At 35.8% G+C, this 24321-nt stretch overlaps 1 protein-coding gene across 6 annotated transcripts in view; it reads left to right on the top strand.

Annotated features, from left to right (window-relative positions):
• Positions 1-23098, top strand: part of LOC121423904 (choline transporter-like protein 1) — a 107675-nt gene extending 84577 nt beyond the window's left edge. For 4 of the 6 annotated variants that reach the window (XM_041619440.1, XM_041619438.1, XM_041619441.1 and 1 more), the window contains exons 19-20: positions 6107-6171; positions 19290-23098. In XM_041619440.1, coding sequence (XP_041475374.1) covers positions 6107-6171; positions 19290-19332 — 108 coding nt within the window. In that variant the 3' untranslated portion in view covers positions 19333-23098. The remainder of the gene's footprint in view (positions 1-6106; positions 6172-19289) is intronic. The other 2 variants (XM_041619444.1, XM_041619443.1) reach the window with 1 other exon arrangement.
• The last annotated feature ends 1223 nt before the right edge of the window (positions 23099-24321 follow it).

The following is a 24321-nucleotide window of genomic DNA, read 5'->3' as shown; positions in this document are numbered from 1 at the left end:
CAAACCTGTAATGACACATAACTCCCAAACCGTACGTCGCTTTTCAACCAAACTTGGTTGGTAGATGGACTTGGGGAACCAGCATGTTATGCTGCAGTCTGAGGTCACATGGTAAGGTCAAAGGTCATTTTCAGGTCAATGTTAAAGTTTACATGCAAGACTCTCTTATGACACCTAACTCCACAACCGTAAGTCGCTTTTCACCCAAACTTGGATGGTAGATGGACTTGGGGAACCTGCATGTTATGCTGCAGTCGGAAATCACATGGTAAGGTCAAAGGTCATTTTCAGGTCAACGTTAAAGTTTACATGCAAGACTCTCTTATGACACTAACTCCACAACCGTATGTTGCTTTTCACCCAAACTTGGATGGTAGATGGACTTGGGGGACCTGTATGTTATGCTGCAGTCGGAGGTCACATGGTAAGGTCAAAGGTCATTTTGAGGTCAACGTTAAAGTTTACATGCAAGACTCTCTTATGACACCTAACTCCGCAACCGTAAGTTACTTTTCAACAAAACTTGGATGGTAGATGAACCTAGGCGACCTGCATTTTATGCTGCAGTTGGAGGTCACATGGTAAGGTCAAAGGTCATTTTCAGGTCAACATTAAAACTTACGTGCAAAGCTCTTGTGACAAGTGTTCTTCCATCCCAGTCATTTCACAATGAAGTTTCGATATAATTCACTTGCGTGCCCTCGCAAATCACGATATTTCTGCTTATTTTCATAAGTGGGCGAGACACAAAATTGCTTTTGCCTTGTTGGCTCCTATCTTTCATTTATGCTTCTCCATTTTTATACGCCCGTCGTATGGTATCACGCATGGTGTCCGTCCATTTGTTATCTTTTCCTTGTAAATGCTATAACTTCAGTTTGACTTAACCTAGGCTTATATAATTTGGTGTGTATGATACTAGCACGATTCCCAGGAAGCCTATTGATTTTGAGGTAAAAAGTTAAAGGTGAAGGTCACAGTAAAGGCCACTGCACACCTACGACCCGACTACCATGCTGTCTGCGATTCACGCATGCGCTTTTTGCCATAGCAACTGAAAATATGCGCTTACTACTGCATACGCGCATTGTTTATCAAATACGCATCGTGCAACTCTTCTGTCTGATTGGCTGGAAATTGGATTGAGCTTGCGATCCAGTCATAATGTCAAATCCTTACGATTTTCCTTGCGACTTGTCTCTGACCATTCTGCGACTCTCAAGCTGACAAGAGCTGTGACGTCACATCTCCCCTCACTCAGTCGCAAGCCAGTGGGAGACCAGTCGCGTCGTAGGCTGTGCGGTGGCCTTAACATGTTTTCATCTTACCCTTCTGCAGTCCTTGTAAATGTAACTTCAGTTTGGTGTGTTTGATACGAGCATTGGTCCCTAGAAGCCTATCGATTTTGAAGAAGAAAAGTCAAAGGTCAAGTGACATGTTTTCATTTTACCCTTCTGAAGTCCTTGTAAATGCGATAACTTTAATTTAACCTATCCTTGGCTCATATAATTTCGCATACATTGGTAATTCCGAAGGTTCGCTATTCTGAAGCTTTGTTATTCCGAAGGTATGTTATTTCGAAGGTTCGTAATTCTAAGGTTCGTTATTCTAAGGTTCGTTAGCCCAAAAACGAAATGAGGTTCGTAATTCCGAAGGTTCGTTAGTCCGAAAACGAAATGATTAACAAATCTTATTTTGTTTTCGGACTAACGAACCTCGGAACAACGAACCTTATTTCGTTTTTGGATGAACGAACCTTCGGAACAACGAACCTTATTTCGTTTTCGGATTAACGAACCTTCGGAATAACGCCACAAATGTTAGGATTAACAAACCCTTTTACGAGCATCGAGGTATAGGCAATTTACGTGCTTCGGAATTACGAACCTTCGGAATAAAGAACCTTCGGAATTACGAAGTGTAACCTATAATTTGGTGTGTATGATACTAGCATGGACCTCAGGAAGCCTATTGATTTTGAGGTCAAAGGTCAAGGTCACAGTGATGTGTTTTGATATTTCCCTTCAGTAGTCCTTGTAAATTGATAACTTTGGTTTAACTTTTCCTAGGCTCATATTATTTGGTGTGTATGATACTAGCATGGATCCCAGGAAACCTTTTGATTTTGAGGTCATAGGTCAAGGTCACAGTGATGTGTTTTCATCTTTCCCTTCTGAAGTCCCTGTAAACTTGAGATCGGTTGCTTAAGTTTAACTTAACCTAGGTTTATATTATTTGGTGAGTATGATACTAGCATGGATCCCAGGAAGCCTATTGATTTTGAGGTCCAAAGGTAAAGGTTATGGTGAGATGTTTTCATCTTACCCTTCTGAAGTCCTTCTATCACCCTTCCACTCCCCTTCTAATCCCATCTAATCATTCTTCTATCACCCTTCCTCCTCCTCTAATCCCATCTCATCATTCTTCTATCACCCTTCCTCCTCTAATCCCATCTCATCATTCTTCTATCACACTTCCTCCTCCCCATCTAATCCCATCTCATCATTCTTCTATCACCCTTCCTCCCCCCTCTAATCCCATCTCATCATTCTTCTATCACCCTTCCCCCCCCCCTCTAATCCCATCTCATTATACCTCTATCACCCTCCCCCCTCTAATCCCATCTCATCATTCTATCACCCTTCCCCCTGTTCTAATCCCATCTCATTCTTCAATCACCCATCCTCCTCCCCCTCTAATCCCATCTCATCATTCTTCTATCACCCTTCCTCCCCCTCTAATCCCATCTCATCATTCTTCTATCACCCTTCCTCCTCTTCTAATCCCATCTCATCATTCTTCTATCACCCTTCCTCCTCCTCCTCTAATCCCATCTCATTCTTCTATCACCCTTCCTCCTGCTCTTCTAATCCCATCTCATCATTCTTCTATCACCCTTCCTCCCCCTTTAATCCCATTTCATCATTCTTCTATCACCCTTCTTCCTCTTCTAATCCTATCTCATCATTCTTCTATCTCCCTTCCTCCCCCTTTAATCCCATCTCATCATTCTTATATCACCCTTCCTCCTTCCCTTTAATAATCCCATCTCATCATTCTTCTATTACCCTACCCTCCCCCCTTTAATCCCATCTCATCATTCTTCTATCACCCTTCCTCCCCCTTTAATCCCATCTCATCATTCTTCTATCACCCTTCCTCCCCCTTTAATCCCATCTCATCATTCTACTATCACCCTTCCTCCCCCCTCTAATCCCATCTCATCATTCTTCTATCACCCTTCCTCCTTCCCTTTAATAATCCATCTCATCATTCTTCTTTCACCCTTCCCCCCCCCCCTCTAATCCCACCTCATTCTTCTATCACCCTTCCTCCTTCTCCTCTAATCCCATCTCATCATTCTTCTATCACCCTTCCTCCTCCTCTAATCCCATCTCATCATTCTTCTATCACCCTTCCTCCTCCCCCTCTAATCCCATCTCATCATTCTTCTATCACCCTTCCTCCTTCTCTAATCCCACCTCATCATTCTTCTATCACCCTTCCTCCTCTAATCCCATCTCATCATTCTTCTATCACCCTTCCTCCCCCCCTCTAATCCCATCTCATCATTCTTCTATCACCCTTCCCCCATTTAATCCCATCTCATTCTTCTATCACCCTTCCTCCTCTCTTCTAATCCCATCTCATCATCCTCTTACCCTTCCTCCTTCTCTAATCTCATCTGATACCTCCTCTGTCCCCCTTTTCTCTCCTTTGTAAAATGTGCATGGATTATGCAAGATCAATATTAACTTTTACTTTTTTTCATTTGATGATCACGCTTCTATAATAAGTTTTTTTTTATGGTGATGGTAATTCTCATGCTTGAGTAGATTACTATTTTTACTATTTTTTATATGGTGACCATTGATTTACTTGATATATTCATTTACTCTTTGATTTCAGTATTGTGCTCACTAATCTGTTATTCAAAATCATTTGTATAAAATTTGCCTTAAATTTAATCAAGTATTACTGAACATTCTGCTTGATTTTCCAGTCACGCGACCAAGGTCAAAGGTCATTTAGGGTCAATGAACTTACCACTCTCTATGTCACTGGTTGTTCTATTCAAGAAGTACGGGTAGAATATAAATTACAACTTGAATTTAATTCTATATGCAAATGGATTTCAGATAACAGATTATATCTGAATACAGAAAAAACAAAAGTCATGGTCTTAGGGAGTAAACAAAAACTTCATAGATATAGAAATCATTGTATTTACATAAACCATAATGGTGACGAGATAAGTCAATGCTCTAGTATCAAATGTCTAGTTGTTATAATTGATAGACATTTTGTGGCATGATCAAGTAGATTCTGTTTGTAAAAAAAATATTTGCTAGACTTGCTATGTTTTGTAGAAAGTGATACCCTGAAATCATTATATATGTGCCTTATTGAATCACAAATGAATTATTGTTGTGAGATATGGGGAAATCATTTTCAGTTTCATTTTTGATCGAATTACCAAGCTCCAAAAAAAGAGCAGCTCGTTTGATCCTTAGATGTCACATATATACCCCATCTAAAGAAATGTTTTCAAATCTAGATTGGACGGCCTTCAAGTACAGAATCATTTATTTTCGATATATATTTGTTTATAAATGTGTTCATGGACTCACACCAGAATACTACTCAAATTATTTTCAGGATCTAAACAAAACCCATACGAAAAATACGAGGCTGTCTGTCGGACACGATCTTGTTATTCCAAGGTGTCGATCTGATTATTGCAAACATTCTTTATTTTACGCCTGTCCAAAACTGTGGAATAGCTTGCCGGTCATCATACATGAATCGTCATCTTTAAATTCATTTAAATATAATCTTAAAAAGCGTTTCAATTTGATTGACTATTAAGGTTTACGCTGGCACCTGCTACTTTGTAAAATTTATGTATTTGAATGTTTGAATACCATTGAAATAATCTCTCTAATTTTGCAATGTTTATTATTGATGTCTTTGCAATTCAGCTTGTATTGCATTTTTTTGCATATGTTATGTTGTTTTGAATGTTTTTATCTGTAAATATTTTCTGTTTTTACATTCTTGTGTATAGGGGCCCCATGGGAGATCAACTGATGTTGAATGGGCTACCCCTTATGGAATAAACAATAAAATGTAGACAACTTCCATGGGAGAATCAACATCGAAATCTTTACTTAAGGTTAAGCTTTTAAAATGTCATCATAACTTAGAAAGTATATGGACCTGGTTTATGAAACTTTAACATAAGTTTAATCAAGTATTACTGAATATTCTGCCTGAGTTCAGATCACATGACCATGGTCAAAGTTCATTTAGGGTCAACGAACATTCACCATGTTGGTGGTATTTTTTGAATGCCATAATAACTTTAGTTTGTGGAGCTAAGTTAGGTCATGAGAATGTAACATAAGAGTAATCAAGTATCCTGTGTGAGTTCAGGTTACATGACCTATGTCAAAGGTCATAGTGTATGAAACTTGGACATAAGATTTATCAAGCATTAGTGAACATCCTGCATCTGTTTCAGTTCATTACATGTACCAAAGTCAATGAACTTTGGCCATGTTTGGGGTATCTGTGGAATTGCTATCATAATTTTAAAAGTTTATGGATAAAGTTCATGAAATGTGGACATAGGGTAATTACGTGTCTGATCATATGATCTGATCATCTTGCACAAGTCTTAGGTCACATGATCAAGGTAAAAATTAATGTCATTTAGGGTCAATTTACATACTGTAGTATTGTATAATATGAATGGTGGTTTTTGTGAATACATGTACATGAAATCTTGTTTTCAAAGCTGTAATCTCGTTTTCAAAGCTATATTGAAATACACCCCAATTATTCAAGTGATAATGTAGGCGTGACTGCCAGAGGTGTTCCACTTGCTATAGTTTGAATGTATGAGAGCAGCACTGTTTCCTCCTTTACTGAACAATGACTTTTAATTACATGTATTATATTTTTTCCATTCTAACCAATGACTTTCTTGGTATGTGCTCTGTTATTTGCTTGGAAATAATCATTGTAAGCCTTCACCTACACATGTTTTGTTTTCATTTAACTAAACTAACTCATCTTTTCATACATGGCATATATAAACCAGACTGAATCACTTACATCATCGGAGCCTGCACAGCCCACCCAATCAGATAATATTGAAATTGAGGTGTAAGTCTTTCTTATTTGTGCAGTTGTTGATCTGTTTTGCATGAATTAAAGTTAGACCATGAAATTAATTTACAGCTATTCTCAGCATTTTGAATTAGATTGGGATATTTGTGAATATATTTTGTGGTATTTTTTCCCTATGAATCACCTACAGTGAAGTGCTGTATATCAACTCACAAACGTAAACAAGCATATCTGTTTGTACATGTACTGCATTGTATGTTATATAAAAGCAATTTTTTTCTGCACATTACTTTCATTATCTCATTAACAATTTTAGTTTGCCTTTCTGCCTATCAGAAAATAAGAAAAATGATTGATGCACACATTTATTTTTTTAGATAGTTTTGTGGTTTCTACTCTTTTATAAAATCTTAATTGTTTTAATTTCTTTTTTTTTAAAGTAGACACCCAAAGAATTAAAAGTATTTTATGATGATTATTGAATTTCATCATTGTAAAGGGAATAGTACACAGCTCCTCGTCATAATATTAAAGGTTACCAAAAATTTTCTGTAGAATCTGATTTTTTGTGCTATTTCCCCTATTTTGAGGGTGCTGAACATGAATCTGCTTGTTGCCAAATTTATAAACGCCGTCTTTGACCGTTGCCATGGCAACGGATTAATTTCTCAAAAATAGCACGTGTACCCCTGTAAATGGTAGATAAACATGATAAAAATTGGCAAATAGATTGAAATCAAGGTTCCGATTAAATACAAATGAAATTCAGAAGTATTTAAGATCATCAAAATAGTTCAAACTGGCCCGTTGCCATGGTAACGGCTCATTTTTCCAGAAAAGTAAAAAATTTGATTTATAGTTGTAGAATCTTTTTTTTCTTGTTTCATTTTCCATGCGTTTACGGTGTTAAACATAGGAGTGATTTTTTGCTAAATGTTTAAATACACTCTCATTACATTGCCATGGCAACCAAATAATAACTTATTTGGTAAAAAAGGGAATAACCTGGTAAAAAAGATAATGGTGAGAAATACAATAAAAGCGACCTAATCTACGTGCGTTTGGTTTTTCCCAATCATTTTTATAGAACAAAAACTACAGTAAGTATTCTGCAGGAGTTTATTGGAATGATAGGAATTGATGTTGCCTTGACAATGTTTGAATTTAAAGATAAAGAGGAATATTGCAAATTGGCCGTTGCCATGGTAACAATTTATTTTTCTCAGAAAAGTATCCATTTGATAGCAAATATTACAGAATCTGAATTTTCTTTCATTTCCTCTAATTACAAGATGCCATATCTATATATGCTTGATGCTAAATGTATAAATACCATCTTAAGCCATTGCCATGGCAACCGAATAACATGGGGGAGATAATAACATGAATAATGGAAAATACCATAAAATCACAATCTACTTGCGTAAATTTTGAACCATTCGTTTAATATTGAACAAAACATACGGTAAGTGGTCTGCATGAGTTCATTTGAAAGAAAATAATTATTGTTGCCTTGGTAAAACTTGCATTTAATATAAATCTAAATATGAATGTTGCAACCCCCCCCCCCATTGCCATGGTAACTTTACTTAGGTTTATTAATTTTCAAGTTAATTATATATCATGTCACAAGGTGAAGGTTAAGGGTCTTTTGAGGTAAAAAGAAAAAAAAACCTCAGGATTCTATTATTAAATGAATCGGTTTTTCATGAAAGTCCCACATTGAGTCTACATTAAAACATGGAAGAATTTTACCTTGTATCCTCAAAAGGTCAGTTGTATCTAATAGAAGGCCAGGATTATGTCAATTTGCCAAATAAACTTTAGAGTTATAATTATTATCTTTAACAGCTTTCTATTAAAGGTCAAGTCTAACCCCGATAAATGCTGATTTGAATATAAATAAAGAAAAATCATACTAGCATAACGCTGAAAATTTCATGTAAAAGAAGAAAGTTGTGGCATTTCAAATTTTGCTTATTTTTCACATAACAGTGATATGCACAACTCAGTAATATGCAAATGAGACAGTCGATGATGTCCCTCACTATTTCTTTTGTTTTTTATTGTTTTAATATACAATATTTCATTTTATGCATGTTTGACAATAAGGGCAAACTTGACTGAACCATATAGTATTAAACAATGCTAATTACATGTGTTCATGGAGGAATAAAACTTTGTATTAGACATGAGAATGAGGAGAAAATAGGAAAAATTCATATTTCACATAATAAAATGCAAAAGACATAGTGAGTGGATGACATCATCAGTCTTCTCATTTGCATACCGACCAGAAAATGCCAGTATCTGTTTTTGTGAAATTCAGCGAAAATATAAAATATAACTTTCATGCCGATTTTGATGAAATTTTCAGTGTTGTGTTTGTTGGATTTTTTCTCTTTTTATTAAACTTAATTTTGTGTTGGGGTGGACTTGTCCTTTAAAACAAATACATACATTTTAACATTTATAGCAAGTTCGTCATGTAAATATGCTCAAAGCACTTTCCAATATAGCTTAACATTGTGGGGGCGTCGTGGTCTAGTGGTTAAGCCTCTTTCTTTCAATCTGAGGGACATGGGTTCGATTCCCAGCCGGGGTGTGTTTTCCTTTTAAAAGCAAGAAAATTATCCATATTGTACTGCAACCCAGGTGAGGTAAATGGATACTTGAAGTTGTGAGCACCGGATGCGGTAGACTAGCTTAGCCAGGGTAATATAGGAGCACTATACAAATCCTAGGCTATATTATTTCATTTATTATTATAAAATGAATAATTCTACTCTTCAAGTGCTTACAATATATAAAGTGGGTGTTATACATAAAATTCAAAAAATAATTGTACAGAAGGACATGAATACTGGGACCAGTGAAACTTTTGCACTGTTTACCCAAGTTGGGGATAGAAAAGGGTATGGAAAAAACCCAGCATGAAATGTATTGTGGTGTCAAGTTATTAATCGACAAGTAAACAAAGCAATTTTTCTATGATTCTGTTTTTGACCAGTAGCAAGTGAAGCTCTTTGAACAAAAGAAAACATGATCAAACTTTCTGGCTGTTGTAATGGTACCGAATGCTCGATTCTGAATGCGCTGTTTTGACTATATCTAGGCGCCTGAACCCCAGTGATTGAACAGCATGATGGCAAGCATCATCCGTCAATATCTTTCCGGCCATTATATTGTATCATGGTAGCTCCATGTTTGTATAAATGGGAGTTTTGGGTTTTACAAAGCGAATTTACTTGCTTACTCGTTAATGACGAATTAAGTTCAACACCTAGAATTCTAACAGATTCAGCAGGTTCAGAATTACCAATTGACAAATGAACATGGGCGGGTAAATAGTGTCTATGGGACTTTTTGTTCATTCAAGAGTAGGCTTAACTTTATTTCTTATCATTGATACATTAATTTCCTGAATACAATAGCATTCAAAGAAATCAAATTCAACATTATTCTGCCTCAAAGTGTCCCCAAGTGGTAATAAATACAGAGAAAAAAAGTATAGGTCCCAGTACAAAACCCTGAGGAACGCCATATTCAAACCCATCACCCATTTTTAATTACTACCGACCGCCATTCGTTTTAAAGGCAAGGTCAGTGTGTCAAATGTAAATGGGCCCTGTTGTACGATTGATCCGATCAATCGTAACTCTATGGAAATTCATCAGTGTCATAATTTTTTCTATGAAAAATTTGCACAATGTCCTTTGTAAACAAAGGAAATCACACAAAATTGTTAAGAAATTAATGACTTTACAGATATACATTCATATCTAGAAATCTTTTTGAACAAACATGCATTTCATATGCTGATTTTGCTGGCTTTCCATAGTTGCGATTGATCGGATCAATCGCAACTCTTTGTACAACAGGGCCCCAATTTTGATTTCTTGACTCTAAAACCCCCAAATAAATATTTTGAACAACTCTCTATCAAAATGGAATCATTTGTGACCCTTAAATTGGCAGCCACCTTGGAGTTAGAAGTGGGGGTAATTCAATTCAGCAAATAGTTGTCGCATGTCAAGTTCTTAAAAACTTTACCCCTAAATCATTATTTCTGTCAGATTTCTAGGCCAAATTGCCCAAAATATTCTCAAAATTGTCTCTAGCTGAATTCTCCCAAATTTCACAAACCCTTAGAAAAATTGGCATACTGGCTATTTTTTTCGTTATAAAATTTATTAGAGCACAAATGGTCAAAAAAAAATCTTTACACTACACATTCCTCACTTGATTCTGGGAAGCGATTCGCTAGGTCCATTGGAGAGATCGAGAGTTGACCATAGACTGTAGGTGGTTGGACAATAGGGTGACCCTTTGATTATGAGCAGAGCCATCAAGGGATTCAGTCAAGTGAAGGAAGCTACATCTTCATTTCAGTCCGTTTTGGGCAGGTTCATACTTAAAAGAGTGGATGAAGATGGTTATCTTCTTGCTTGTTCTTTTCCACCTGTGCTGAAACCTCTCTTCTGATGTGTGGATGGGCAATACCACACTGTAGCTAGAGATCATCTGCTCTTGTTTTGTCGCAGCCAGTAATTGCTCTGCAAGCAGCATTCAGGGCTGTATCAATCGTGGCAGCATGAAATGACCTAAAACGGATGAGGACTGCATACTCAGCAGTCAAGTAGCAAAGAGCAGGAGCTGTCGCACGGATGGTTTTGCACCTGTTCCCATTTTGTGTTGGAAAGCTTCTTCAGGATGCTGTTCCTTGCTCCAACTTTAGCCTTTGTCTTGGCAACATGTTCTTTGTAGGTAAGGGAACTGTCTAGGGTGACGTCAAGGTAGATTGGCTTACTGGTGTGTTCCAACCATTTTCTATACCATCTGACCCTTTGTTACTAGTCTGCATCTCTGTTTTTTAGGTGGAAAGCACTGAGTTGGGTTTTCTCTGGATTTGCCCAGAGATGATTTGCAGCGTAGTAAGGAGTCAGGCCTACCAGAGCATCGCTGAGTGCTTTTTCATCTCTTCAAAGGACTGTTTGTGTGAAGCAATGCAAATGTCATCAGCGGACAGGTAGCTCTCATTATTTGGTGGATTGGTTGGTCATTTGTGTAGATGATAAAGAGCAAGACGATGATGCTTTTTTGTGGGAGACCTTTCGTGTGTCAGCCATCTGCTACTGGAACCACTGAGATTCACAAAACCGTTGATTTGAGAGCATGTTTTGAATCGTCTGTGTCAGGCTAAGGTCCTTTGTCATCTCAAAGACTTCCCTTGTGAGTATTCAATGATTGTGTCATAAGCTTCAATGAGGTCAACAAAGGCTGCTCTTTTCATCAACCCTTCCTCGAAGCAATCTTCAATGTACTGTGTCAGATTCAGCAGTTAACTACTAGTACAAGACTTTCCAGGCCTAAATCCTGCTTGTTCTGGAATGAGGAGCTCATCCACCAAGGGAGCAATGTGGTGGAGTAGGAGCCTTTCAAAGATCTTGTATGACAAAGCAGAGATATTGGCCTGTAGCTCTTTGGGCTGGCTGGTGTTTTGCCTGGCTTGAGTAAGGCAACTACCCTTGATTTCCTCCATAAGTTTAGCATTGTGCTTTCACTCAGGACAGTAGTTTAGCGTGTCAAGCCGCCGTTGGAGTGCAACAGGTCCAAGATTTTCATCTGTTCACAGATCGAGGACATCGTCCAATCCAGCTGCCTTGCTGATCTTCATTGCTTTGATAGCATTGCACAAGTCGTTCATGCTGAAAGTTCTTGTGAATTCAGATGACTCTTGGCAGGCTATTCCCAAACTTTGAGGTTGGAACTTCGCGGGTTACCTTGGCTGTTCACTAGAAGCTGGCTGGCCACTTGGCCGGCGGAACTTGGGACCTACATGTAGATTGGGACTTTGTAGAGTCATTCCCAAGGATCCGAATCTGGTGTTTCTGCTGGCCTTGAGTATAGCTTGTATGGCATCCCTGTGGAATATTCTTCCTTGATGATTTCTTCAGCAGCTCTAAAAATGTGTCGTAATGAGTAGGGAGTGCAGGGAGGTTCTGAAGATATGTATCCAGATCTATGGAAAACTGCTCACAGTTTACTTTCTTCAGGTTGAAAAGTCTGCAGGAGGGAACTTTGCAAGGAGTGATGTTTACCACGACATCAGGCAATTTGCAACATTGGTATTTATCATATGAAATTAAATTGATTAACCACTATCAAAGCAACAGCAACAAGCATATCAATGTCTAGGAACCTACATGTACATGTATACTTTGGCGGAAATGAAAGAATAATCGGACATATTTTTATTAAAATTTGTTATTTTCTGGTGTAAATGGAGCCGTTACCATGACAATAGGCCATTTGCATCATTGATATTTATTAATAAAATCAAGCGTTGCCAAGGAAATATCCATTTTATCATTCTAATTAATTAATGCAAAATACTCACCGGAATTTTGCTTTAAAAATTAAATTAATGGGTCAAGCCTTTCGCATGTAGATTAGTTCGTTTTTACTGTACATCCACCATTAACTTTTTCAACAGTTTATTTTTTACCAAATAAGTTGGTATTTGGTTGCCATGGCAATGGTCTGAGATGGTACTTACACAATTACCAACAAGCATATTAATTTTTAGCAACCTAAACTTAGTGGAGATGAAAGGATAAAAACGTGACTCTACATGATTTTATCAAAATTTGTACTTTTCTGAGAAAAATAAGATGTTACCATGGCAACGGGCCATTTGCAACATTGATATAAATTTTTAAATTCAAGCATTGTCAAGGCAACATCAGTTCCTATCATTCCAATAATCTCATGCATAACACTTATGTAGTTTTTGTTCTAAATGAGTGGGAAAAACCCTACACATGTAGATTAAGTAGCTTTTATCGTCTTTCCTGCCATTATCTTTTTTCCATGTTATCTTTTTTTACCAAATTAGGTATTATTTGGTTGCCATGGCAACGTAATGAGAGTGTATTTATACATTTAGCAAAATAACTCCTTATGTTTAACACCCTAATCGCAGGGAAAATGAAACAAAAAACAGATTATACAAACTTAAATAATTTTTTTTACTTTTCTGGAGGAAAAATGAGCCGTTACCATGGCAACGGGCTAATTGGAACTATTTTGATGATCTTAAATATTTCTGAATTTTATTGTTATTTAATCGGAACCTTGAATTCAATCTCTTGGCTAATTTATATCATGTTTATCTACCATTTACATGGGAATACATGTTATTTTTGAGAAATTAATCGGTTGCCATGGCAACGGTCGAAGACGGCATTTATAAATTTGGCAACAAGCAGATTCGTATTCAGCACCCTAAAAATAGGAGAAATAGCACAAAAAATCAGATTCTACAGAAAATTTTTGGAATTCTTACTACTTGCCGCCTACTAGAAGTATTACTGATCACATATATAACTTTCCTTTTTGTCTCACCTGCGAAGCAGAGTGAGACTATAGGCGCCGCTTTTCCGACGGCGGCGGCGGCGTCAACATCAAATCTTAACCTGAGGTTAAGTTTTTGAAATGACATCATAACTGAGAAAGTATATGGACCTAGTTCATGAAACTTGGCCATAAGGTTAATCAAGTATTACTGAACATCCTATTAAAGTTTCATGTCACATGACCAAGGTCAAAGGTCATTTAGGGTCAATGAACTTAGACCATGTTGGAGGAATGAACATCGAAATCTTAACCTGAGGTTAAGTTTTTGAAATGTCATCATAACATAGAAAATATATGGACCTAGTTCATGAAACTTGGACATAAGGTTAATCAAGTATCACTGAACATCCTGTATGAGCTTCACGTCACATGACCAAGGTCAAAGGTCATTTAGGGTCAATGAACTTTGGCCGAATTGGGGATATCTGTTGAATTCCCATCATAACTTTGAAAGTTTATGGATATGATTCATGAAACTTGGACATAATAGTAATCAAGCATCACTGAATATTTTGTGCAAGTTTCAGGTCTCATGATTAAGGTCAAAGGTCATTTAGGGTCAATGAACTTTGGCCGAATCGGGGGTATCTGTTGAATTACTATCATAACTTTGAAAGTTTATTAGTCTAGTTCATTAAACTTGGACATATGAGTAATCAAATATCACTAAACATCCTGTGCGCGTTTCAGGTCACATGACCAAGGTCAAAGGTCAATGAACTTTGGCCGAATTGGGTTTATCTGTTGAATTACCATCAAAACTTTGAAAGTTTATGGATCTGATTCATGAAACTTGTACATAAGAGTAATCAAGTATCACTGAACATCCTGTGCGAGTTTCAGGTCACATGATCAAGGTCAAAGGTCATGTAAGGTCAATGAACTTTGGCCATGTTGGGTTTTTTTTGCTGAATAACCATCATATCTCTGTAAGTTTATTGGTCTCGTTCATAAAAAGCGGACATAAGAGTAAACATGTATCACTGAACATCTTGTGCGAGTTAGAGTAGTATTCAAAGTCAGCACTGCTGCTATATTGAACCGCGTGATGCAGGTGAGACGGCCAGAGGCATTCCACTTGTTATAATAGTGAATGAGGCTGTGTCATCTCAGAATATCAATTTCATTTTAAGAGATAAAATAAAATATTTTAAAGATAAAATGACCTCAGAATACCGCCCCAGGGCCTGAACCTCTGCATCAATTTGTAACTTCCCCACATAGCTTGGATTACAGGCGCACGCCACAACGCCCAGTGCTGAGAAGGGTCTCTTATTGCATTTCTTGCTTTCCCTTTACGTCTATAAAAATACTTTTTTAATAGTTACCCATTTTCTAGACAAGGCCTTTCCATCCATATAAAACTTGTCTACAATTATCTCTTATGAATTTTCTTCGGGTGGCTACTTTAAAAGAAAAGGTGAATAATATGGAGCTACATATATCTTGCAGTCATTTTGGTCATACAGATTTCTTTTTTTTTTCTTTTAAGTTACAGATTAAGGCTTTAATATTTTTTTTTTAGATATACATGTAATCTCCAGAATATTCTTCAATATTTTGGATTCAATCTTCTACAATTAAGTTACATATTTGACTTTGTACAAAAAGTAAATCTAGCCAGCCTGTAATGTTTATTTCACTATATAATCCAAGGGAAAATACTTTTTTTTTTTAAATAGTACAAAAACATTTCTTATGACGTATGTTGGGAAAAATCAGTGGATGAGTAAGGATGAAGAGCAAATGATTTGAATTTTGATACATTTATATGCAGGGTTGTCACCAGGTTTTAGTGGAAGCAACCTTGGCTTACACCGTCGATTTAGGGCCGAGATGGGGCAGTCAAATATATTGCTGGACACAAGTGTGACCAAAAAACGTGTTTAAAGGGGTGTATTTTCAGTTTTGGACGAGGGCCCCGCGTGCACTCGTTAAGGGTATCAAAAGACAGATTTTCAAGAAAAAGGGTGGTTTTGAATAACTAGTCAATGGTAAATCATGGGGTCATACGTTCTTAGGGTATTTTTTTGCAAAGCTTTTTTTAAAAACTAGCCAAACATGCTTAGGGTATGTTTTTCCCCCGGGGTTATATTCTGGCGACAACTTGTTTAGGGGTGAAAATATGTAAATAAAGCCCAGAAAAAAATTGTTTGGGGGGTTATTTTGTACGGTTACACTTCGTAATTCCGAAACACGTAAATTGCCTATACCTCGATGTTCGTTAATCCGAAAACGAATAAGGGTTTGTTATTCCAAACATTTGTGGCGTTATTCCGATGTTTCGTTACTCCGAAGGTATAATAATCCGAAAACGAAATAAGGTTCGTTGTTCTGAAGGTTCGTTAATCCGAAAACGAAATAAGGTTCGTTGTTCCGAAGGTTCGTTAATCCGAAAACGAAATAAGGTTCGTTAATCCGAAAACAAAATAAGGTTCGTTAATCCGAAAAATGAAAACCGGGAAAGCAGAGGCAGAGGCAAGGGGGGGGGGAGCGGGGGACACTGTTGCCGTTCAATTGTTATGAGGATAGAAAGGGAAGGGCGGCCGAACGAATTTTCGTTTGGGGGGTAAAGCAAAAAAATGACACTCATACGTCAAAATGGGCACTTTGGTGATATTTTCACCTTAAGATTATCATCTGCTTGAAGTAATTGTGTGTTTGATAGTGATTAAATAAAGAAAAACTTTTTTGAAGTGACTTCTTGATATGGCAAAATGTATATTTAGGCTTTATTTTTTGGGAGAGAGTATAATGAGCAAGCGGCTTGGTAAAACAAAGTCAGAGGTAAAGTTGTAAAACGTTTTTTGGGGTCAATTATTCTTAAAATGGCATTATTGCGAGGTGTTGCAAGCGTGTATCACAAGCTAAAACTTAAGGGTATTCAAATAAAAAATGAAAATAAGTTTTTAAAAATCTGAACAGATTTCTGCTGTCGTTAAAAAGATGTGCATCTAACTAAAGAATTAACACGAGCGCAATACGCGAGCTTAAACATACTGACCAGAAAAAGAATCTGTTAAAGAAAGCATTTAGTGACCTCTTTAGGATCCATATTTCACCAATCGAATGAGAGTGCAAAGCGCAAGCTGAAAATTTGCAATATTCCAGTCTGAAAACTTAACTTGTATACTTTAAAAAGAGCAGTTTATTTCGAAAAAACATGAAAAACGGCATATTTATTTTTGAAAAAGGAACTTCCCCATTTTGGAAAATATTCATTTCCCTGTTTTTTATTTCATTTTTGGGGTGCAGGTGCCCCCTGCCTCCCTCCCGGCGGATCCAACTTTCGTCAAATAGGGGGGGATTTGTTTTCAGTCATATTTTCCTCAATCGGCAGCTTAAAGTTGATTTTTGTTTGTTTCTTTGAAAGGGTAGTCCTAACAGTCAATAATTAGCTTTATACTCTTAAAATAAAGTAAATATGTAATAATATGATAAACCCTTTTTAAATAATGCGAGCGCGAGCTATATTTTTTTTATATGATGGGCAATATGTTTGTGATCTTCAAAATAAGATGCCTATGTAACTAAATTTATGATACAGTAATAACTGCGAGCAAGAATCGCGAACAGAAATTTTAAATATATAAAGCTCTGGCCTGATCTAAAGGGGACATTTAAAGAACTTTTTGCAGTTAGCCATGAAGACGATGCGTGCTTCAACCAGTGGCGGCGGAACGTATTTTCCTTGGGGGGGCAACGCCAAAAAAGGGGCCAATAGGGGCAATTTGGTGCAAATGGATGTTTTCACCATGAGATTATCATCTGTGTAAAAGGTTCTGTGTTTTGTAGTAATCAAATCGAGCAAAATTTTTTAAGTGATCACTGATTGATAAGTTATATATTTACGTTTCATTTCTGTGAGCAAGCGGTTTGGGGGAAAAAATCAAATCTGAAGATGTAAAATTCGCCTTTTTGTTCAATTACTGATAAAAGGGCATCCTTGTGAGATGTTGCGTGCGAATCACGTGCTCAAACTTTTGGAAATTTCATGTAGGCCTAGAATGATAATGATATAGATATTATTTACCCAGGGAAGCCACTTAAGTTCTGAAAACTGTTCTCCCAGCTATTATTATTTTTTTTCACAAGAATGTTTAGAATATCCAGTTTTCAGGTTGGAAAATCAGAAAAATTTGGCTTACGTTTCTCCCTCGCATCAAGTATTGTTTATTGAGGGACTCATATATATAAAATATCCAGTTTTCAGGTTGGAATATCACAAATTTTAAGCTTGCGGTTCGCGCTCTCATTATTTAGTTCGTGAGATATTTATTCTATTCATGAGTCACTAAATGCAGTCTTTAAAAGGTTACTTTCTGAAGCCTGTTGCAGAGCTGCCAAGTAGTACTTATTTTCCGTATTTAGTACTGAAAATAGAGAAGAATACTGATGGTTTCATGCAAAATACTGATTTCTTAAGTTTCAGTTTATGTGTCGTCCTATGGTATTCCTTTGAAAATACTAATTTCCTCACCAAAATACTGATTTTCAGCCTTGAAGATACTGAAATGTTCTTGTTTAGGTTGGCAGCTCTGCTGTTGCATAAAACTTTGGTAAAAACTGAAAACTAAGGTTAGTCTGACATTCCGCCATTGACTTTAGCACAGGGCAAAAACTCTGGTAAAAACAACCTGAGTTTTCTCAGGTAAAAAAGTTTTATGCAACAGGCCCAGGGTCATTATACAAATTACAGCTCGCCCTCACGTTAATTCTTTAGAAAGATACACATCTTTCTAACGATTACAATAAATGCTCAGAATGTTTAAGTTCACGTCTTGTTACATGAAATGTCTTCTAGTTTGAGCTTGCGATTCGCGCTTTCAACATCTCACAAGGATCATTATCAGAATAATTTTATTACCAGCAGAAGCTGTTATTAAAAATGACATCCCCTCCAATTCAAATCCTATTATCTAGAGGTTACTCGCACGAGACCAACACACTTGATCTCATGCATCTTAAAAACCATTTGCTTAGGCAGCAATTGCTCAGATAAAATTGAAATTAGCCTATGCTTGATCAGGGTGCCTATTCTTAATGAAAAAAATGCTTTTGGCCACAACACACGCATGTATCATCGATCGTTATTACTATCATTGCATAATAACGTCTAATCTTGTAATGACAACACCGTTTTTGTTACCAAAATGAATTATTTTCATTTTCGGAAATCCGAACCTTATTTCGTTTTCGGATTGATGAACCTTCGGAATTACGAACCTCATTTTGTTTTCGGATTGACGAACCTTCGGAATTACGAACCTCATTTTGTTTTCGGATTAACAAACCTTCGGAATTACGAACCTTATTTCGTTTTCGGATTAACGAACCTTCGGAATTACGAACCTTATTTCGTTTTCGGATTGACGAACTTTCGCAATTATGAACCTTCGGAAATACGAACCTTCGGAATAACCGAACCTTCGGAATTACGAATGTACATCGACCGAGATTCAGGGCATCTACACCGAGTTTGTGCGACTCATGCGAAAGAGTAGACGACTGCGTAGGCTGAGCGCTGTATGCGTTTTTGTACACAGAGTAAAAACTTCAGGATTGAACATTGAAAATATCATTTTCATATCATATTTATTAATTGTCACTAGTTTGGAGATTAGTACAGGACAGATGGGTGTGATATTGCATTGATTGTAGGTTAGCAATGTCGAATTGATGGAAGACAGATTATCACTAATTATATTAATTTTCCTCTTTTGTTTTCTGTGTAGTCCTGAGGGAGACAGAGGAGGAACCTCTCCAGCTGTGGTGTAATGACTGTCTATTGCAAACTGCCTTCAACAAGCAGCTCAACTTTCTTGTTTTCATCACCCATGTTTCCTTATCTTCTGTTTCTTTGTATGGATTTGATTTTATGATTTTTTGTCTTTGATTTTAAAACTATATTTTGAAATACTGTAATGTCTTGAGAGTCAGGGGGTGATTCACGGACAGTTAAAATCAATGTTTGCAAGATGAAGACCAACCAGATATTAGATTTTATCTCATTTCAAAGTTGATTCAGTTTGTTGGTGAATTAGCCCCAGTTATACATTTTCAGTGAACCAATAATTACAGTGTGCCCCCCCCCCCCCCAATATAACGAAACTGTGATTGATCGATGATTTATCATTACTTAATAATAATTTCAATAGACAAATGACCTATCATTGTAGAGTCTCCTATTTCAGCTGGTATAACACAGAAGATTTATCATTGAAAGAGCAATTGATTGAATACATTGAAGAGAGGATACCAAAAAGTCACTTCGTGGGCAGTATGTGTGTTTAATAAAAAAAATCACATTTTGAAAAGTTCAATATTTGCTCTTTAATTTGATACCTCAATCACAGAAAGTGGTCCAGAAATTACACTTCTGTTTTTTAAATAAGACGTGAAGTCTGAAATATAACATGAAGAGGTTTTACAGGTAAGTTGGACAGACTATCTTGACACTCTGTTTTGTTGATGATCAGCCATGCATGAAGCCATCATAACTGTGTGTTCGATTTGATGGGAAAATGGAAAAAAAACTTTTGTTAAATGACATTATGACAATACAAGCATTGTTTCAAAGAAACAGAACTTTGTTATTTCTTAACCATTTTGTAATTGAGGTATCAAATCAAAGAGCATATATTTTATTATACTTTTCAGACGTGATTTCCTTTTTGAACCTCAGATACCACCTGCCAAGTATTCTGTTTGGTATCCTTTCTTCAAATTGTTTTGCTCACTCGTACGTGAATGAGAAATCTTCTGTTATACCAACTGAAAGAGGAGACAATAATAGGTGATTTGCCTATTGTATTTGTGATTAAGTAATGATAAATCATCAATAAATATTGTATTTGTTTTCTATAGGATGCACTTAATTATTTAAGACAAAGAATTGAATTACTATTGTACATGTAGATGTTAATATGAATTTAAAACTAAACTTTAATATGAATACTTTACAATGAAGGCAGCTGGGTGATATATGTGAACCATAATGAATTTGAAATTCTCTTAACTACTAGTACATGTATAATATTGATTTGTTAATTTTTTTTCCATGTCATGTGCTGGCAAATATGGTGGAATTAATATTGTAATCAGCATCAGTTGAGACTGTTGCATGTTTTCCTCCAAAATAATGATTCACATGTGTGTCTACCTATTTCTATTGCTATGGCTGTAATAACTATTTTGAACTACATAACTGTAATACTATGCCTCTTCACAAATACATATGGCCACTTAAACTCCCCTTTTGAATTTTTTTTATTCATCACTATTTATGTAATTCTCCCCAATTCTATTTGTAGGCCTACATGCTGAATGCTGATATACATGTAGATCATGAGTGAGTGAACTGAATCTGTGTTCATATATTTCCTCTATGCAGTGTAAGAAATGATAAAGAGATTTAAGTAGTTTCTTTCATTGGTAGTTTACAGGGATGTTGTAATCATTGTGTACATACACTGTATACAATTCCAGAATTCGAATGATTTTATCCAACGCATGAATTGGATTTTCTGGAGCTTACAAGTTTTGCTGTCTTCGAAAGTGGAGATGATTACAAGTGATGACATGTATGTAAAATTCAGTTTTTGTATCTTAAAACAGTATTCGTTATTGTTGATGATACTAAAAATATAGAAGCTTATATTATTCTAATAATTTCTATGATATTAAAGATGCATAGAAATAAAAGAATGCACTGATAACTCAAAAACACAACAATGAGTTGCTAAAATTAGACTAGATACTGGATCTCTGAAAGTTTACTTCTACAAGACCAGGGCACCATTTCATAAAAAGTTGCTTCTAAAGCAACTCTTGCTGGAATGTCGACTTCCATTGGAAGAGTCAATCAGGGGAGCGTTTCATCAATATTTTCATCCAACAAGTTGTCAGATCTGACATCTTTCAATGATTTTGATTGGCTGATAGGCACTGTTCCTATGGTAACTGTCGGATAAAACGTCTGACAAGTCCTTTCATGAAACGCCCCCCAGGAAGTATTCCTCTTTTTTGTTTTTTTTTTGTTTTTTGTTGTTGTTTTTTGGCACATGGAACTTTCTAAGAAAAACAAATGTCTACTGATCAAAATGGCTGCCTGTTGTCAGCCGATGCATGAATGTAGGCTCACTGATTTCGCGCATGCGTAGCTCCTCGCAGAATCCGGTAACGAGAATTTATGAGATAAAATGATTATTTCACATTATTACAGCAATTTATATTTATGATGATAAAAGTTGTTATTCTTTGTGTGTAAACTGCCTACCGTATTTTGTTGTATTTTGAAGAAGAAAAAATCATATTCAGAAACTAAAAGACAAAGCTTGTATACAAAGTATTCATTATTTTTATTTCTTTAATAAAAAGAAGCGTATTTATCAGCGCAATGTTTGTTTGTAGACCATAGAGGCTTGATAGATTAAACTTCATGGCATGTATTTTATCCCATTAAACTACATGTATTTAAAAATAAAACTGCTAATGTCATGTTTAACTTCTTGATGTACATATTGTATCCATGTTACTTGAATAGCCATTCATTTGTCTAATTATGCAATTGACCCAGACTCAGAAATGGAAATTAGAGGGAAAATGTATGCCTCTTGTACAAGAGTAGACCAGTTCCATGCTTCACATATGTAACATGTATGATATCAGTCTTGCCTAGAGGGGATCATCACTCTGACATTTAAAACGAGATTTTAAAAACCTCAAACTCCCAATGTTGAATGTCCACCTAAACAATGTTACCTGTAAACAACAATACTATTTTAGCTGAATAATAGAGAAGATTGAATCAAGTCATGAAAGTCTACCTTATTTTGAGTTGCTGATGTCTCTGTCTGATTTTGTATAACACATTTCATATTATGATTGTTGTAATTACTTCATATGAAATTATCTCCAAGTAATATATTTGTGTATAGATATTTTGCCTGATGCTACATGTATTTGGTTGGTATATTGTTCTATCAATGTTATTTACCGTATTGCAAATTTTGTTTACAGTAGCTTTTGCATAGAGTCACTTGTACTGCATACAAATGATTCACAATGAAACCCAAGAAAGCCAAACAGAGTGATGATTATCAATGATATAACCTAATCAAACATACAATAGACAAATGCAGAGTGGCCAACTATATTGTACTGATTTTAAGTATTTAGTACTGAAAAATGAGAACAATATTGATGGTTTCATGCAAAATACTGATTTCTAAAGTTGTTGGTTTTATGTGTTGTCCTATGGTATTTCCTAATATAAATAATGATTTTATATTACTGACATGTTCTTATTAAGGTTGGCAGCTTTACCTATCATTATATAGCACCTCCTTCATCAGGTATAACTTACATGACTCACCTTTCATGTGTGAGTGAGCAAAAGCATTTTGATCATGAACAGATTGATATCAAAGGGACTCTTCAAGATCATGTGATAAAGAAATCTGCATATTTTTTTGTCTCTTTGTAAGTTCAGCAAAAATAAAAGCTCTTTGATTGTTTCAAAGAATTGAAACAGAATTTGTATTAAAAAAAAAATATATATATATATATATCATTTGTACATGTACTTTCATGGAGGTGATTTAAATCCACCAACCCTGATTGGAGTTCAAGCATTGTAAACTTCACAATTTTCTATGATCAAGGTATCAAATTAAAGACCATATTTTGTTTTTTTTTAATTCAGACACACTTTGCCAAAGTGCTTTTTGGAATTATTCAAATTGGTTTTTACTCGTGCATAAATGATGAATTTTCTGAATTATACCATGCAGGTGAAAGAAGAGACTGTAACCTTTAAAATTTTAGGGTATTTGTCTATTGCAATTATGATTAATTTATATATCATCAATGGATAATTATCGCTTTTGTTTTCCTTGGGATGCACTGTGTAATGTAAAAATATATATATTTGAAGAGTATGGTGTATTTGTGACAACTTACTGTAGGAACAAAAATTTGATGTAGCAGTAGCAATTCAATAGAGCATGTAAATATTTGGTGAATGGAAGTAAAAAAAAAAAGAAGTGAATTCTATGATATGAAAGATAAGAAAATTAGTTTAATGTTTATTACTTTTAAAGTAAAATTAAATGCTTTATCTATCATTTTTTCTCTCAAGGGGATGTTTACCCTAATAAAAAGTTTATTGCAAAAGTAGCAAAAAATGATTAAGAAATATTAGTAAAAGTTTGAAGAAATTCCACCAAAGATTTTAAAGTTACTAGAATTTTATTTTTTGTCTCACAGAGCAGAGCGAGACTATGTAGGCACTGCTTTGCTGACGGCGGCAGCATATGGACCTACTTCATGAATCCTGGACATTAGAGTAATCAAGTATTATTGAACATCCTGCTTGAGTTTCAGGTCACATGACCAAGGTCAAAGGTCATCTAAGGATGAACTGTGATCATCAGTGTTGTTAGGGAATCGAAATCTTTAATCAAGGTTCAGTTTTTGAAATGTCACAACTTTAAAAGAATATGGATCTAGTTTATGAACTTTGGCTATGTTGGGGTGTTTGTTGAATTGCTCTCATAAAATGTATGGATTTAGTTAATGAAACTTGGACATGAGATTAGTCAAGTATCAATAAATATCCTGTGCAAGTTTCTGGTCATATGACGAAGGTTAATCAGGGCCATGTTGGGCAATCAACAGTGAAGTTTTAAACCAAGGATAAGTTTTTGAAATATCATAGGTTGTGGATCTAGTTCATGAAATGTGGACATATGGGTAATTACGGGT

This window comes from Lytechinus variegatus, chromosome 11 (assembly GCF_018143015.1).
Source record: "Lytechinus variegatus isolate NC3 chromosome 11, Lvar_3.0, whole genome shotgun sequence".
Lineage (NCBI taxonomy): Eukaryota > Metazoa > Echinodermata > Echinoidea > Temnopleuroida > Toxopneustidae > Lytechinus > Lytechinus variegatus.
The sequence above is the reverse complement of the archived record's forward strand: the minus strand, read 5'-3'. Positions and strand labels throughout refer to the sequence as shown.